Source organism: Mirounga angustirostris, unplaced genomic scaffold (assembly GCF_029215605.1).
Source record: "Mirounga angustirostris isolate CCGP_5_RB_7025 unplaced genomic scaffold, mMirAng1.0.hap1 SCAF_14, whole genome shotgun sequence".
Taxonomy (NCBI): Eukaryota; Metazoa; Chordata; class Mammalia; order Carnivora; family Phocidae; genus Mirounga; species Mirounga angustirostris.
The window spans coordinates 89760632-89777646 of NW_026991722.1; the positions used below are offsets into that span (position 1 = coordinate 89760632).

The 17015-nt window shown below is 50.4% G+C and overlaps 1 protein-coding gene across 2 annotated transcripts; it reads right to left on the minus strand.

The window, feature by feature from the left end:
• Window positions 1-1836: 1836 nt before the first annotated feature.
• On the minus strand, window positions 1837-15477 carry LOC123852916 (SEC14-like protein 3). 2 transcript variants are annotated; one of them, XM_045887321.3, is made up of 12 exons: window positions 15320-15477; window positions 14049-14124; window positions 13740-13783; window positions 13547-13606; window positions 12339-12527; window positions 11291-11386; window positions 10577-10637; window positions 9320-9403; window positions 7668-7774; window positions 7127-7266; window positions 6859-7028; window positions 1837-6027 (listed from the first exon to the last, which is right to left on the minus strand). In XM_045887321.3, exons 1-12 carry the CDS (start codon window positions 15371-15373, stop codon window positions 5906-5908), a joined length of 1203 nt encoding a protein of 400 aa, XP_045743277.1. In that variant the 5' UTR covers window positions 15374-15477; the 3' UTR covers window positions 1837-5905. The 2 variants fall into 2 exon arrangements, with proteins under 2 accessions (XP_045743277.1, XP_045743278.1); XM_045887322.3 differs by lacking the exon at window positions 9320-9403.
• Window positions 15478-17015: the final 1538 nt, after the last annotated feature.

The following is a 17015-nucleotide window of genomic DNA, read 5'->3' on the forward strand; positions in this document are numbered from 1 at the left end:
AGGTCTGTCTTTTTGCACTTGGTCATTGGTGACCAGCCTTTTTTTGTGTCTGGTTTGAACTTGTCTGGGTCTGAACATGTCCACCTGGGCTGTGAGTTTGGCAAAGGATGGGCTGTCCTTCCCAGCCAGGGTGCAAGCTGTTGAGCGGCTGCAGAAGCCTTAGAGTCTTATCACTTGGGGCTGATTTTCTAACATCTGCTCTTTGCTCAGGCTAAACACAACTGTCCCTGAGCTCCAGTAAGGGGGTGGACATTCTCTAATGTGGCTTTAAGTGGCAAGAAGGTCCCAGAATATGAGCCTCTTCATGCCTTCCCAGGAAACTTGGTCTGGCCAGTCTCTGAGCTGAAGGTCCCTCTGGTCCCCTTGGCTGTCCCCAGGTGCCACTCAATAGGCCCCAGGTCTGGCCCTTGGTCCCAGCAGGATGAGACACTACAGTTCGGTGTGGAGGCCTTCATGCTCAACAATGATGTGGAAGAGAATGAGGTGAGGGCCGTGCCTCAGTCCCAGCTGGAGGTCTGGGGACACTCTTCCTATTACTCTGCTTCCCTTCCCAGGACTATTTTGGGTAGAGCTGGGGGTCAGCCCAGAGAGGGGTACTGGATCCCCTGATAGGGTCTACAGATTCAGCAAATAAAACTACAGGATTTCCAGTGAAGCTTGAGTTTCAGATAAAAAATGATTTTTTTTAGTATAAACAGGTCACACATATTCCCCGAGACCCATTTAGACTAAATTTTAAGATATTTAAATGGATGCCTGTATTTTATCTGGCAACCCTAACCCCTGAGAATGGCAGTGCGATAGGGATCCAGAGGAGCCATGGGAGCCCAGGAGGACCCTCTCAATGGGTGTTGGTGTTCCAGATTCTTCCTTAGTCCATCCTTCCAAGGTGTATATCACTTGCTTGGTGAGCATCTGGAGTTGGACAAGACCCTTGAGACTGGTCGGAAATCCTGTTTTTACAACACTTCCTCATACAGGTGAAGGTTCTTTCTTTCGAGCTGTGGGACACTGTGCAAACCCCTTCCCCATTTTGGGCCTTGGGGGTAGGGGGACCCATTTCCAAAGTGAAAGTGTTTGCTGCCATGATGTGCGGGCCCTGGGTCCTGGAAGCTGGGCAGTAGGGAGAGGTGGAAGGCCCCACCTGGCCCTATGCTGGGATGCTTCATCTGTACCATGGGAAATCCTTATGCTGGAAATGTAGGTGGCCTCTCCCTGGTATAGGCAAACCAGGGAGAGGGGGGTCCAGAGAGGCCAGGGGATGGCCTGCTGTCACCCAGCTAATAGGGGCCATGCTGGAATTGGGATTTGGGGCGTGCCTCTCCCCCGGGGCAGACTGTCTTCCCCCTACTCCCCCCACCCCCCCGACTGAGCATGTCTTTCTGTCTGGACCATTGGCAGCTCGCAGCTGGTAAGTGGGAGAGCTCTGTGCATGACGGCTGTGACTTCAGCTGCTCCCATCCACAAAGAGGCTGGCGCTGTGGTAAGGCAGAGTAGGACCAGGTTAGAGGGGCCACTGGGGGGGGCAGGGCCATGGCCTGTGTGGCCAATGGATGTCACTGAATCTGCCACGGGCATGGCCCCTGGGCTGGGAGGGTAGACAGGGTGGTAAGTCAGGGGGCAGGGGCTGGGAAGAAATCGTGGCTGGGGTGGGGTAGGCTGTGGGCCATCAGGTCGCCTGCAGCTGCCTCTTCTGTCCCATGGAGCTTGGAGAGGGCAGCTTGCTCTGCTTGGCGCCAGGACCTATGCTGGGGACACTAATGACTCATTCTCCTGCCCTCCTTTACCAAGCAAATACAATAAACAAATATATAACCATCCAAGACGACTTAGATACTTCAAAAAAGATCTAATCCTACAACACAAACCATCGTTAATGAACATCTTACTGTAACCATATCCAGGCAGGTTTTGTTGTATGTACACATGAATATAATGGTCCAGTTTTTATGGTATTCTATAACCTTCTAGAATACTCTACAGACAGCTCTGTCGGTCAGATACCTCTTTGACATTTATTTATTTATTTTTTAAAGATTTTATTTATTTATTTGAGAGAGAATGAGAGAGAGAGCACATGAGATGGGGGAGGGTCAGAGGGAGGAGCAGACTCCCTGCAGAGCAGGGAGCCCGATGCGGGACTCGATCCCGGGACTCCAGGATCATGACCCGAGCCAAAGGCAGGCGCTTAACCAACTGAGCCACCCAGGCGCCCCCTCTTTGACATTTATGATGTATATCCACGGGATGGAAGTATTAGCATTGAATCAGTACCTTGGGGATGGCTATTTGTGTTGTTCAGTTATTTTCTCTTAATTCCTGTTAGGTGACACTTCACTGCCCCCTGCCCCCATTTAGCAGTTGAACACACACCTACTTAGGAGTTAGCTGGCTCGGAGCCTCTGCCAGGGGCTGGGAGGGGAGGAAGATGCCAGGACTAACAGCTTCCCCTCTCCAGAGTTCCCAGGTGAAGGAAACACCCATATGGTGGTTGTGGGGCCACTGAAGTTCAAGAAGCTGCCGACATCATGGTTTAAATGGAGGTGCAGGGCTGGGAGGCAGCCTAGGCCCGAAAAGGTCTGGTCACCCCCTCCACCATCCAGGTTCATGGACACTTGCCTTCAGTCCTGACCTCACTGCCCTGTCCTATCCCCAGCAACACCCTGCTTCCCCACATATTCCTGGTTTTTCTTTTCCTACTTTGAAGAACTCTGGGCTCAAGGTCCGCTCCAGCTGTCCTGCATGGCCTGTCCCACACCTCTGGGCAGTCCTGAGCCACTCCCTCGCCCCATCCCTCCCAGCCTCTTGCAAGACGCTGAAGGACTTGGTGGCGTTGGTGTTGGCATTCAGTGGGATCACTCCGCTGCTGACCCTGAAGAAGGTGGGCAAGGTCTTCCAGCTGCACTGCCCCCTTGGCTGGCTGGGGAGCATGCTGGGGGCGGGGGCGGCCTGTCTGATCAGGACACCCAGGAGATGGAGTCAGTGGCTGGGGCAATGGAGAGACCCTCTTCTGAAGAGGAGATTGATATGATGTCCCAGTCTACCCATCAAGGAAAGCTGGGAGGCAGCAGGCCCTTCGGAAGACAACTAAACCACCCTTTTATTTACGCACAATAAAGATTTCTATTTCTCTAGTGCTCTGGTCTTGCCTTAACTCTCCCTGGCACTCATGTGTGTTGGGGGATAAATATGACCTCTTAACTGCATGATGTGAAGTGGGCTCTCTGGGGAGGGTGCCTGTTTAGCACCAGTTGGCTTGTTCTCTGCCCATGGGTTGCCCTGGCCTGGAGTCTGCATGGAGTCTGCATGGAGTTTGCCCAGACTGCCAAATTTGATCTGTCTTATGGGAAATAGCCTGCAGCCACCAAGGGCAGCCGAGACCTTTCCTTCCTGGTCACTTCTGGGCCGTTGGCACAGAAATGTAATTGCCCTTCACACACGGTAGGGAGCATGCGGGCCTCGGTCTTCCTGACCCTACACTGCTTGCTGACCACTGCTGGAATGGGGTGCCCGTTAGCCACGGTGACAAAGTAGGGCCTTTCCCCCTCCCCCCTTCACCACCTCCTGGACTTTGAGAACTGGAACTAAGTGGCCCCTGAGTGAGGCTGGGAGCCCGGGAGGGCTATTTCCCACTGATGGTGGAAATAGAGTAGGAGCTGGTTTGCCGTGGCTGGGCGTCAGCAGATGCTGAGGGGCGCTTTTTGGTTCTTGGCTTCAGCCCTGGCCTAGGCTCCAGGGGCTGCCCCTGCCTCCGGGTAGCAAGTACCCTTCTGCTCAGAGTGAGGTCTCTGATCGGCAGTAGAGGAGATCAGGCAAATGAGGGCATCTGGTGGTGCTGCACCCCATCAACTCTGGGCCAACCACTCCCAGGAACCCCTTGACCCGCATTGCTGGTGCTACCACAGTCTTCCAAGAGAATGACCCCATGCCCCTCTTTCCTTTCTGCCCTGTTTCTCCCTTCCCTCTCCCTCTCCCTCATTTGTACGGTGGCCAGATAAAATACAGGATGCCCCATTAAGTTTTAATTTCAGATAAACAATTTTAAGTATGTTCCATATATTGCTTTCCCCCCCAAAAAAATCTGACAATGCTCTCTTCCTTTTCCTCTCCTTCCTCCCTCACCTTCCCCAACTCTGAGAGTCAGCAGTCTTGTCTTATTCTGGAAAATTGCTACAGTAATGTGAATTTGGTGGGAGTGAGTAGGTGAGGGAGGGTGGCCTTAAGTGTCATTTTTGCTACCCATAGGCCAAAGGAAACCAGGCCAGTGTCTTTTGGGAGCTCAGTTTCCAATCTATAAAATGGAGATAAAATCCTGCACCCATAAGTGCGGATGGAAAGTGCTAGCCATTGCTGAACATTTGCTTGATTGGTTTTGGAGTCAGGCCTTCCACTCTGGCTCACTCCAGTAGCCTTGGTTCTGGGCAGCTTGTTCCCAAGGACCAGCCAGCCCTTTGGTTTCTACCTACCCACGTTCTCTGTGTAATTTGGTACCTTCTGGTAAGAGGTCCTAGGTTTCAAGCCAGTGTCTCTGTGTCCCTGGCTTGGAACAGGAATGTCTTGGAGACCCAACTTCTCCCTCAGTCACCCAAAGCCATGGTGGGTGTCAGGGGGTCATGCTTCTCAGAGGCCATGTGAATGGACAGGGTGTTAGGCTTAGAAGCAAAACCCTAGTCCATTTTGTTGTGAGTTTCCTTGGACAAACATCATGCAGTTGAGCACTGGGGTCTCCATTGCCCCAGCTGACCAGTGGGCATAACACATACTTTGCCCACAAACTGAGATTGGAGAGGGTGACACCCAGGACACTTCTGCTGGAAGATCTAGGACAAACAAGTCATTCCTTCTCTCCTTCTTTGTGAAAGTAGGGTCTTAGGAAGTGGTATTATAGACAATTAAAAGCAATGTCTTTGGAGTAAAGAAAAAACAAACCTTAGGTCTTGAATCTGCCACTTAAGAGCTATATGATGTTGGGGGTCACCTCTCTAAGCCTTAGTTTTCTTATCCATAAGATGACCATGATAAGCGGCCCCCAGGGAAGGTTTGAGAGTGAAATGAGCAAAACTCATAAAGCACTTGGCACCATGTGGGGTATGCAAGAAAGCACTCACCAGATGATAGCTGAGACTTTTAAATTATTATCACCAGGCTACAGCCTGAGCCAGATAGGACCTCCTTTGCTTTCAGTAAAGCTTCTTTAATTGCTTAAAATATAAGCTGTGAGTTCCAAGGAAGGGGGTGAGGGTGGGAGTGATGGGTTGGGAAAGCTGTGTGCCCTGAATCAGACAAAGCCTTATGTAGGCATCTCCTACCTACCTGAGGGGGCAGCCACTCCCAGAAACCAGGGGGCTGGATCACCTGGGTCTCCAGGAGAGTCTACCCCTTCCACAGCCTGGTCTCTGTCCACGGTGCTGAAATCTGCTCTGGGTAAGCTCCTTATTGTCCTGCATACTGGTGAATTACCTGCTCACTACCTTCATTCAATTTCACAAGTATACATTGAGCACCTACTATATAAGGAGTAGAAGTAAAAGGAATTTAGATATATCTGTAACCCAAGTGACTCATAGCTCATAGGGAAGAAATTTGAACACACACAAATGCCTTAGGAGAAGTGAGGACAAAAGCTAAGGATTCATTTTCTGGTTTCTTGGGTTTCAATGACATCACCTCTTGCTTTCACCTTGCTTCTGCCTCTTGTGCAATCTTGGCATCCTCCAAACTGTGCCTCTCATACCTCTCCTGATCTAACCACAGCACATAAGTCTTCCCCAAGGCAGCTCTTTCTCTACTCACTAATCTCACAGAGTCCAGAGGATTAATGATCAATTTCTGAGGGAACAGAGGGTGGTAGGATATTGATAGAGAAAGGAGAGGGTCAGGGGTCTCAGAGAAGTGAGCGAGCTGCCTATAAAGGGGTGAGTTCCTTGTCATACTTTTGCATGCCCTCGTCTGGGAGCAGCACCTCCACAGTGAAGCTGACCTTCTTGGCGTGGACAAAGCTATAGGTGTTGTCAAATCGCAGGACATCTGGGGGGACAGATGGACAGATGGGTAGTTAGGTCTGGCTTCACACTCCCCATGTCCTTGCCCCGGCCACAGGAGGGAGGACAAGCTGTGTTTCTACCTGCTATGTTTGCTAAGCTGGGCCAAGTTCCCACCACTCCTGTTCCCTTTCCCATGGGAGCTGTCACCCTGGAGCCATGTCTGAAAACAGACACTGACCTCCTCTTGGCGCATGCCCAGCCTGGCTTTAGTTGCACCAACTGGCAATGAGAACAATGGCCACAGCGTCCCATTGTCTCCACACCTGGACACTTGCATGATAGGGAATGTCAAAGTCCTCCCAGCCCCTTTGGATAAAGTGAGGTGCTGGGTGAGGCCAGTGCATACCCTCTACTTCCTCACAACCACCCAAGAGGCAGAAGTTGTAACCTCTCTTCACAGGTGAGCAAACCAAGGCTCCAGATCGGTAAGACTTTGCCCAGGGTTATGCAGCTACCATGAGGCTGAGGTGGGACCCTGGCATCACACTTAGCTGTGTGGCTCTGGACAAGCTGATTTACTTCTCAGAACCCCAGTTTCTTCCTGAGAAATGTCACACTTGCCTTATTGTCCCTTGCCTGTGGCCTGTGGCCTGATGCTCTCAGCCTCTTCAAGGCCTGTATGTCGTTAGCTCTTGGTGTGTAGTAAATGCTTGAGAGTGTAGCCTGAATGACCAACTGTGTGAATAAATGGCACTAACCTAGGCTGTATGTTCCTGGGGTGGGGGGGAGTCACTGCCTCTCTGTTTCCTCCTCTAAACCATGGGACAGGTGGCTCCAGCCTTCCAGAGCTGGGGCCCAGCCAGGGTAGACTTACAGACACCAGCTTCTGAGCAGGTGAGGCTCCCATCCTCAGGCACCACGTGGGCATTGTAACGCTGGCTGGGGAGTACTTCTGTCATTTCCCCAGCTCGCTGCCGCTCCCCCATCTTGGTCTTCAGGAAAACCCCAAAGCCAATGTCTGCACCATCAGAGAAGAACTGCCACCTGGGTGGGCGGTGGGAGGGGGACAAATTGCTGCTCAGTCTGATGGGACCCTGAGGGTGTAAGACCAGCCAGAGATGGGTTGGTGTCCTGGCCCTTACCTGAGGACACAGCCTGGGAACAGAATTTCATATTCCACCTGGTGTGAGGAGCCACGATTGATCTGCACCGAGTGCTCATACTGAGTCTTCACTTGGTCCCGCACATACATGGACTTGGGGATCTCCCCACCATAGTTGATCTGCAGACACAGGACAGAATGGGTTTGCTTCCCTCTTTTGACCATTGCATTGCTTGTGCTGTTTTATGCTATTTCTCCCGCCTGAGATGCTTTCACCATCTTCTGGAAGTATCCTGTTCACCCTGTCCTCTCCCCACCACCCTCAGAAAGCCTTCCTTGACCCTCCAGGGTCAAAGCCTCGTCTGGAAACTTCCCCTTCCTGCTCATCCCTCAGAGTCATTTTCCTCATTTCTTGTTTGCCTGCACAGCTGCTGAGAGCCCGGTGATAGTAGGGCTGGGACTGTCTAGCTCAATACCTGGCTCACAGGGGTCTCTCCATAGACATTTGTGGAATGAGTGAGTGGGTGAGAAAGGAACTCAGCTCTACTCCTCTCCCCTCCCCTGTCTGGGGCTCTTCGTACCTTAGTTAAACATTTGGGGTTCCCATCTGGGTCAGTCAGAGTCCCCCCAAACTGAGCAGGCAGTTCCTCGGGACTGATGAGTTTCAGCAAACCTTCCTTCCAGTTGCCTGTGGGCAGAGGGGTTGAAGGGTTGTTATCAGGCATGGAGGGTACTTGTCAGCCCCCCATTCCCACCAGGGGGGGCCTGAGCTTGGGAAAGCCCTACAGGGACTAGGGTACCAGGGCCAATTCCCCAGCCTTCCAGGACTCGGGCTGCAGAAAGTGTCTTCCAGCATTGTGTTGCTATGGAAAAATGTTTCCTTTGAGCTGATGGGTTTGCACATTTTTGAGGGTCTTCCAATCCTGAGTAGTGAAGATAAGAATCATCTAATTGTCTTAAGGAGACTTTACAGCATTTGAGGTCAAGGACCTTGTTGGGGGCCATATAACATATAAGTGGCATACTCAAGACAGACCTCTTGGTAGGGGATGGATAGTCCTGGGCCTTTGAATGGACCTTCCCTTTCTGTGCTGCTTAATCACTAAAGCCATAATGCTCATTACTGTTCTTCATGCCCTGTGCAAGGCTCTAAGCATTCTGGGTCTTATGACCAATCCCGACTATCTCCCTTGCCCACCTCCAGCCCTACTGTGGCCATGGGATATTCCTTGCCACCAGTGGGATAAAAGCAAAGACCACAATGCCTGGTACACCAGGGCCAAATGCACAGGGCCCTGTGTGCCACTAAGTAGGACGAGCCCTGGACTTGGACCTGGGGTGTGGCATTACCCACGTTGCTCCAGGACTTGGGGGGCTACCTTGTGATCCACCTAGCTCCCTATCCCCGCGGAACTGGGCAGAGACAGACTCAAGTATCAGGAAGAGAAAGAAAGCAGGATTTGTAAGATTCTACCCGCCCAGATCCTTAGATCTCCTGATTTGATGATCTGACCATTCTGCTTGCAAGAAGTTGTCTCCAAGTTCAAGGTCATTGGCTTGAGTTTAAGAACTATTTCTCTTCTTTCTTTCTCTTTCCTTACCATTTTTTAAAATAATGATTTTTTCTACTTATAAAAGTAATACATGTTATTATAAAAACTTTAGGAAACAGAAAAAATACAAAAAATAAAATTAAAAAACCACTTGATTTCTTGCCATCCACAAATCAACATTTTGTTGCATTTTCTTCTAGCAATATATTTTTGTTTTTACAAGGAAGATGATACTATCCACACCACTTTATAATCTGCTTTTTAAAAACTTAATAATATTTCCCTTGGCATCAAATCATTTTTCATAGTTTTCCAATAGTTCATCAAATGGATGCATTATTATTTACTTATCCAGTCCCTTCTTGTTGACCCTTCCTTCTCTGAATCACATCTCCTCTTCCTGCTGTTCTTCCTCATCCTCCCCAGCCCAAATTGCCTTTAGAAGCACTGAGGTGATGACTATTGAAAGGAAAATGAGGCCCATAGCCCAGAGGTTGACTATCAACCAAACTGAAACTGATGAGGAGGAAGGTGTGAGGCCTCTGTCACCAATGACATGGAATGAGGCAGAGATACCTGGAAAGACCCTATAGTGTAAAACACATTTCACTTCACTTTTGAGGAGGAATTTCTGACTCTAGGTGGCACAGAGCTCAGGGGATAGAGCTAGAATTACTTACTTCCCAATACTATAATTTTTCTGCGAGTGCCTTCACTCAGGAAGGGCTTCATGAGGTTGTAGCCTACAGGGAACAGTTTGGTGGCTGGAGAGATACAAACAAAGATAATGGAGAAGAAAATTATTCCACTGGGACACTCTCTCCATCATAGTCATAGCCAACAATATGGAGGAGTCATGAATTGGAAAATGCCCTGCAACTGCCAAACCATGCCCACAACTGGTCAAACAACCAACAAGCAGTTAACCAACCAGCTACCCAGTCAATCATCCAATCTACCAACCAACCAACAAAATGGCCAATCAATTTACCTTCTAGTCAGCCCACCAATCAGACTACCAACCAGTCAGCCAATCTACCAAATAGTCATACAACCAACTAACAAATCAGCCAACCAGAAAACCCATCAGCCTATTAAGCAACAAGCTAACCACACAGCCAATTGCCTTCTGCAGCCAGCCAACCATCCAAGATCCATCCAAATGACAGATCAGCCAGCTGACTAACCAATCTGCCAACTTGCTACTCACCTACCCACCCAAACAAAATGCCAGCTGGTCACTCAATCGGTCAACCAAGCTAACAACTATCCAACAAACCAACCAATCAACCAGTCACTTAACTGACCAACTAACTATCCAACCAGCCACCAGTCATTCATCTAGACAGCCAACCAACTGGCCAGTAAACTAACAACCAACTAACCAAATAATCAACCAACCAACCAATTAACCAGCCAACCATCAAACGTCCATCCATCCTTCTATCCATCAACCCATTCAACAATACAAATACATATTAAGCATCCACATGGTTCCAGGCCTGTGAAGGATACAACAGAAGTGGAAAATCAAAGGCCCTGCCTTCAAGGAGCAGACAACTCAGGAAAAAACCAGGATGAACACACACAGGACAACTAGAGACCTCCAGAAGGCAGCAGACAGGAAAGGCCAGACTTGGCTGCTCCAGCTGTCAATGCCACAGGCAGTTTGGGAATGGAGAGATCAACATGGGTGGGAGAAATGAGAGAGGATTCCTGAAAGAGCTAGTGTTGGGAATGCCTCTTCTTGCAGTAAGGCCAACCATAGAAATTATTATTTATGGAACACTTTCTTTGTTCCAGGCACTCTAAGTGATTTGCATGCAGCCAAGCAACCAACCTGCTTCACTACTACCCAGAGAAGAAGGCACTTTTATTGTTCCCAGGGTACAAATGAGGAAAAGAGGCACAAAAAGGTGAAGTCATTTGCCACACACCTTTCACAATGAGCATGAACTTCAGGGTCTCTGGGTAATTCTCTTCAAGGAGGCCAAAGAACTGTGGAACCAAGAAAGACCCCATCAGAGCCCACATCTCATCTTATCTTCTCCTATCCCCATAACCTTTGCAATCTCCCCTCTGGAGTGTTCAAAGGGCTAAGGAGGGTTTCCTTTATTTCCATCACCTCCACTGACCTCTGGAGGAGAGTTTCTCACTTCAGACTATTACAACCACACTCTGATAATAATCATTTTCAGAATAAATCTTATAGTAATAGTAGTATAGCACTAATAATGACTATTGTTTATTAAATGTTCACAATTTGTCAAGCACTGTGTACACATTTTATATATCAACCCACTGGAATATCCCTACCTCCCTTTGAAATGCAGACTATTGGTATTTACATTTTGTAGATGAGGAAACTGAAGCATGGAGGCATGAAATGACTTGCTGGAGTCACAGAGCTAGGGAGGACAGAGCTGGGAAGGTTTGGCAGAAGGTGGCCACTATGGTCTCAGTACAGTGTTGAATCTGAGGCCTGTCTTTTGGGAAACACATTAAGGCCCTTTGGGTCCTGATTTGCAGTGCCAGAGCCTGGGAAGTCTACCACCTTTTACCAAATCCTGGCTCTGAGTGATCCACAAGGTCACAGCAGACCAAGCTCATCATTAAGGAAGCAGGGGTCACCCAGGGGGCCTTCTCCTCACCTCTTGGTACACTTCCACTAGAGGTTTCCAGAAGTGTTTCAGTCCCAGGCCCTCACAGTCAAATATCATCACAATGGTCTCAATCTTCTTCCCCAGCTGCAAGGATGAAAACAAAGACCAGTCCCAAGGTTCAGGGTGCAGGCTCAGAACTTGGGACATGGTGACCCTAGCATATGACCCCTCAGCGATTCTCCCAGTCCCCTACTCTGTCCTCAGAGGAATAAGTGGACAAAACTGAATGCATTTACCCACTTCCACCTACCCATCCATCCATCTATCCATCCATCCATCATCCATTATCCATTTATCATCCATCCATCCGTTTGTCCATCCATCCATTAATTGACCCACCCATCCATCAATTTACCCATCCATCCATTCATACTACAATTCAATCATCCATCCATCCCTCTGTCCAATTGATATTTATTAAGCACCTATTTTGTGCCAGACATGGAGAATATAACATATAATACTCCTGTCCTCAAAGGGTTCAGTCTACTTGGAGAGACTGAAAAGCAACCAGGTCACTATAAGTCCTGAGGTAAGTGCTGCAAATAAACAGCTTAGGAGCTTTGGGGACACACGTTAACCCAGACAGGGACCTCAGAGGAGGTGACATCTAAGTTTGGGACTTGAATGATAAAAGGGAAAGAGCCAAGAGAAGTGTGGGAGGTAGCGGTGTGCTGGGGGATAAAGTTATCCAAACAGAAGGAACAGCAGGGGCAAAGACTCAGAGGGAATAACAGTAACTTGTATTGTTGAGAAATATGCATGAGGCTGTGTGCTGGGCCATGCATTTGCATTATCTCCTTTAATCTTTGCAACATTATTTATTTTTATTCTTGTTTTGTGGGTGAGGAATAGGCTTAGGGAGGTGACATGACCCTCCGAGACCACACAGCTGGGAAGCAGCCGAGCTGCTGAGATGGTTTAACCCCAGAGTCCTCTGACTGTGATGGCAGAGAGCACAGTGTGTTCTTGGGACTATGTCCCCTGGCATCCTCACCTGCACCCAGCTGCCCGCCTTGCTCAGCCTGTGCCTTACCCGTTCCGTCTGCAAGTCACACTCATGCAGGATGCGCTCACAGTCCCTCATCTTGGTCTTAAGCAGGTCCTGCTTGGTGACGGAGAAGAGCAGGCCCTTTGGGTCAAGTGGCCCAATGATGTCGTACCACACCGGGCAGCCGTCCCGGTCATAGCCACACAGGCCTCCGGGCATGTACTTCTGGATCACCTGGGCATGGAAAGATACACAGAACTTGGCATTATGCACCTCTCCGGAGACCCCCAGACTAGGCTGACCTGGCTGGCCCAAGCCTACACACAGCATGATACAAGCACTCTCCCTGAAGGGTGGCACTATTGTCCAGGTGAGAAAACTAAGGGACCCTGAGGGGAGGGCCTTGCTTATAGCGAGTACATGGCAGAGCCAGGCCTCAGCTGGGCCTGGCTGAAGCCCTCTGGGCTTCTTAATTCTGTCCCCCAGCATCTCCCACGTCCATTTGCATTGAGAGAAGTTGGGCTTAGTGATGGAAAACATGGATATTGAAGGCCAACATACTTGGTTCAAATAGAGACACTGCTGATTCCTTGCTGTGCATCCTTGAACAAGTGAAACCTACCTGAGTCCCATTCCACTTCCTCTTCTCTAAGAAGGTTTGGATAACCCCTCCCTTAGGGAAAGTGCCCAATATCACGTTGGCCAAGCACAGTGCTTGAGCCAGAGCTCACGCTCTACAAATGAAACTTTGCCCATTGCTTTACCAAGGTGCCAGTGGTGGGACTGTTCTCTCCGACAACTTGGTGGGCTAAATTTCTTTCCCACACAGACGGGATGCTTTAAGCAAGACCCTAGGGGTGAGGGCCCAGAGGCACAAGCTAATGGTGGTGGTGAAGGACCAGTTTCATGAATTCAAATCCCAGTTCCACGTTGGGGCTGTGGGGCTTTGGCTGGCGTGCTTAACCTTTGCTGGACCTCAGTGTCCTCATCTGTAAAATGGGGACAATTGTACCCATCTCACTGAGTTGTGATGACTAAATGAGTTCATGCAGGTAAAGTTTCATCTCAGGCCAGGACCTCATAAGCACCCAGAAAATATCCCTAATTATTAGAGGAGAGGTGCCTGCATGCCTGTGGGCAGTTCCACGGGCCTCTCGGGCATGCTGCCCTTCACTCATGCTCTCCAGTGACCTAGAGGCTGCTTTAATGTTATGTCTGTAAAAGACTGGGGTGTTGGGGAGGTGTTGGCTCACCTCTGGGGGCTGCCAATCAAGGATGTGGTCAATGTCCATGGACTTCCGGAACTCCATGTACTGAAAGGGAGAGGAGAGGTAAGGCCCCGTTGGGCTCCCAGCACCTCCAAGAAGGGGATGGAGATGGGGGCTCGAGGTGTGGACTGCCCCCCACAAAACCCTTCCCAAATCTCCAGGGGTGGACAGGTCTCACCTTGCGGAGCATGGCCTCTGATTTCTGCAGGTCGAAATTCCGAGCTGTGTGAAGATGGAAGGAAGGTGTGAGGCAGGAGAGAGGCTACCTTGTAGTCACTTTGTCCTGGTCCTGGGGTGTGAGGAGCTATGCATGGCACTGGGGGCCTGGGTAGGACCTTCCTTCCCTGCACCCTCCCCTCTCCTGGATCTGAACATGTGAAGCAGGATGGTGTGATTGGATCCTGAGAGCCGTGAGTTCTTCTGAAGCAGTTGGGACAAGGCCCCTCTCGCTGCCCCTCACCCTGATCTCCCCCACCTCTTCCCTCACCTCGGAGCCAGCGCAGAAGGAAATAGTCATCAGGATTGGGTAGGGTGGGCAACACGTCCTGCACATTTTCTCGGAACTGGGAAAGGAGATGCTGATTAAAGTGGCTTTTGCACTGAATATTGGCCCCCAAACTCAATAATTGTTGTCTTTTTTTTTTTAAGATTTTTCTTTATTTATTTGTCAGAGAGAGAGAGAGCACAAGCAGGGGGAGCAGCAGAGGGAGAGGGAGAGGCAGGCTCCTCACTGAGCAAGGAGCCCGATGTGGGACTCGATCCCAGGACCCTGGGATCATGACCTGAGCCGAAGGCAGACGCTTAACGACTGAGCCACCCAGGCGTCCCAATAATTGTTGTCTTCATCCCTTCCCTTCCACATGCAGTCTGGCCCATGATGATGGAAGGATGGGTGGACAGATGGATAGGATGAGAGATGGTATATGGATAGATGGGTAGATGAATGGATGGAAGGATAGATCTGGAGTAAATGGATAGAAAGAAGAATGGATGGATGAATGGGTGGTTGGATGAGTGGGTGGGTGGATGGAAAAAAAAGGAAGGAGAAATCAGTGGATGGAAGGAGGGAGAGATGGGTAAGTGGAGGAAAGAGTGATTGGTAGGTGAATAGACAGAAGGAGGGATAGATGGATGGGTGGGTGGGGTGGGAGGATGGATGAAAGAAAGGATAAATGAGTGGGTGGGTGGGTAAGTGGATTGGAGTATGAGTGTATTCATAGTTTTTTCCATGTGTTAGCCCACCGAGGCTTCCGCCTTTTTTCATCCCATTTTCTACAAAAGCATGATTAGTGATTACATGTTCTCTTCCCCATTGGTTGTGGGGATGACATCACACCCTGCTCTCTCTCTCTCTCACTCTTACAGACAGGTCATCTTTCAGGTCCCGGGGAAGGAGAGGGAACAGAGTCAGAGGGCACACCACTAGCATCCTTCAGTTCCCCACCTAAGGGGCCTGGGAGGGATGGGGAGGGGGCAGCTGTGGGTAAAGCTCTCTGGTTCTGGCTCTCACACGAGAAGTCAAGTTTGATCTGGCACACACACTGTTACTGCTTGGAAGTGGTACTTTTCCCTCGGTCCCTACCCTGGACAGAGCTGATACCACTGGCTACTGTAGAACATAACCCTGGGTAAGGTGACAGTAAAGAGAAAATGTCAAAAACACGCCGAGCAAACAGAGTGGGGCAGGGTTCCAGCCACCCCCGCCCCCCTCTCCTCAGCCCTTTTCTGCTGGGGCTCCAGGGAAAGAGGCTCTCTCACCTTGGCCAGGGTCTCCGCCTGCTTGGGGCTCAGGTCTCCAACTCGGCCACTCATGGTGTCTGGAGGAGTGGGGGCCGCTGCCGGCAGAAACCAAGCCTGATCTGTGGCCCTACTCAGCTGCGGCCTTTTGCCCCCACTCCTGGGTGCGGCTCCAGGCACCTCCTTCTTGGCCAACTGTTGGATTGCACATTACATAATTGGGATTAAATGAGGTCCCATGCTTGGATCTGGGACAGGTCTGGGGGGCAGGAGGGCACAAGAAGGCATGCCAGAGGGCATGGGAGCCCAGGCTGAATGCCTGTAAAACCCCCACCCGTGCTCCCAGGCCTACAGAGAAGGGGGGGATTTTGGGAGGAATGAGGACTGCCCCCTGCAGGCACCCTTTCTCTCCCGTCATCAATCTCCCCGTCTCCTTAATGAAGAGACCCCACACCGAAGGTTGTGCAAAGGTCACCCCCTATACCCAGCTCTGACTGGTAAGAGTCAGGGACTTGGTCAGTCTGGTAAACGTTTCATTCAGTTTTTTGGGGTGGGAAACTCACATCCTTTTGCACGAAGCGTCCATATTCGAGGCAGAGAAATGGAACTCAAATGTGTCCTTGCTGAAGGTTTGTTTTTTCCACAGGGCTGACACTACTTTTCCTGGTGTCTTTCAAATCCTAGCATGCGATGCTGGCCCTGCACCTTCAACATGGGGAAGGACTGAGCACGCCCCACCCTGTTGCCTGCCTTCCCATCGCTGAGATCATGAGGACATGAGGGTCTTTGTCTGGGATCCCACATTCCCCGGGGGCCCTAAGGGAGAGGTGGGGCATACTGATGGTCTTGGGGCAGTGAGGGTGTTTCTTGGGATTTTAAACACCCGATCAGTGAGGGGTGTCCAGCAAGTATGCAAGGCGATGAAGGAAGCCCGGAAGACTTCCCTGTCCTTTGATTTCTGTCATGCTGCCTGATGGTCCACCATCAGACCTGCTTGTGAGGCCTGGCCAGGTTCCCCATTCCCCTATGAGACCTCCCTTTCAAGAGGACATCTCTGAGTGTCACTTGCCTCATTTATGGAATGGGGCTATCAGTGCTTGCCCTGTCCTTACGCAGTTGGAGGGAAGATCTAAGGAGACATATAGACTGTCAAGGGTCATCACATCTAAGGGATTATTCTTGTCCAGCTGTCAGTAGCTCCAAGAGAGCAGAGGCCACATTGTCAATGACTGTTTATAAAAAAAAACAGGAGCACATCTGCTTGAGAGCACTGCACATCCATGTGGCCATATCTTCAGGACTTGAGGGGTCCATGTGGGCTGAAACAACCGCTGGGCCAGCTCAAGCCGCTCTGCCCAGGGCTCTCCCTGATTCCCTGTCTGTGGGCATCCTGCGTCCCCACCCCTGGGCTAGCTTGGGACTTCTTGAGCTGACGCTGGTTAGTGCTAGACACCTTCCTTGCTCTGGGTCCCTGATAGATTCTGACCCACGAGGAGAAGGGGGTGCATCTTTAGCCATCTCCCTCCGTCTGAGGCACCTGCCGGGAGCAGTTAGGTAACTCCACACCTCAACCCCGCCCCACTTCATTTTCCAGCCTCTTTCTGCAAAGTCCCTGGCTGCTGTCAACACCGACTTCCTGCCAGGCTGGGAGCAGGTAGAGATTGTGTTCCTCCACTGCCCTCTCATTAGCCCCTAATCCTGCTTATTTCCCACCAGT

Bases quoted from the DNA above. Each gene is read 5' to 3' on its own strand.
- LOC123852916 (XM_045887321.3), bottom strand. From the start codon at position 15,373: ATGAGTGGCCGAGTTGGAGACCTGAGCCCCAAGCAGGCGGAGACCCTG. The intron at 10,638-11,290 runs GTGAGGAGAAGG...TTGGTTCCACAG, and splicing joins TAGTGGAAGTGTACCAAGAG to TTCTTTGGCCTCCTTGAAGA. The intron at 7,029-7,126 runs GTAAGGGCCAGG...CCGCCCACCCAG, and splicing joins TTCCCAGGCTGTGTCCTCAG to GTGGCAGTTCTTCTCTGATG.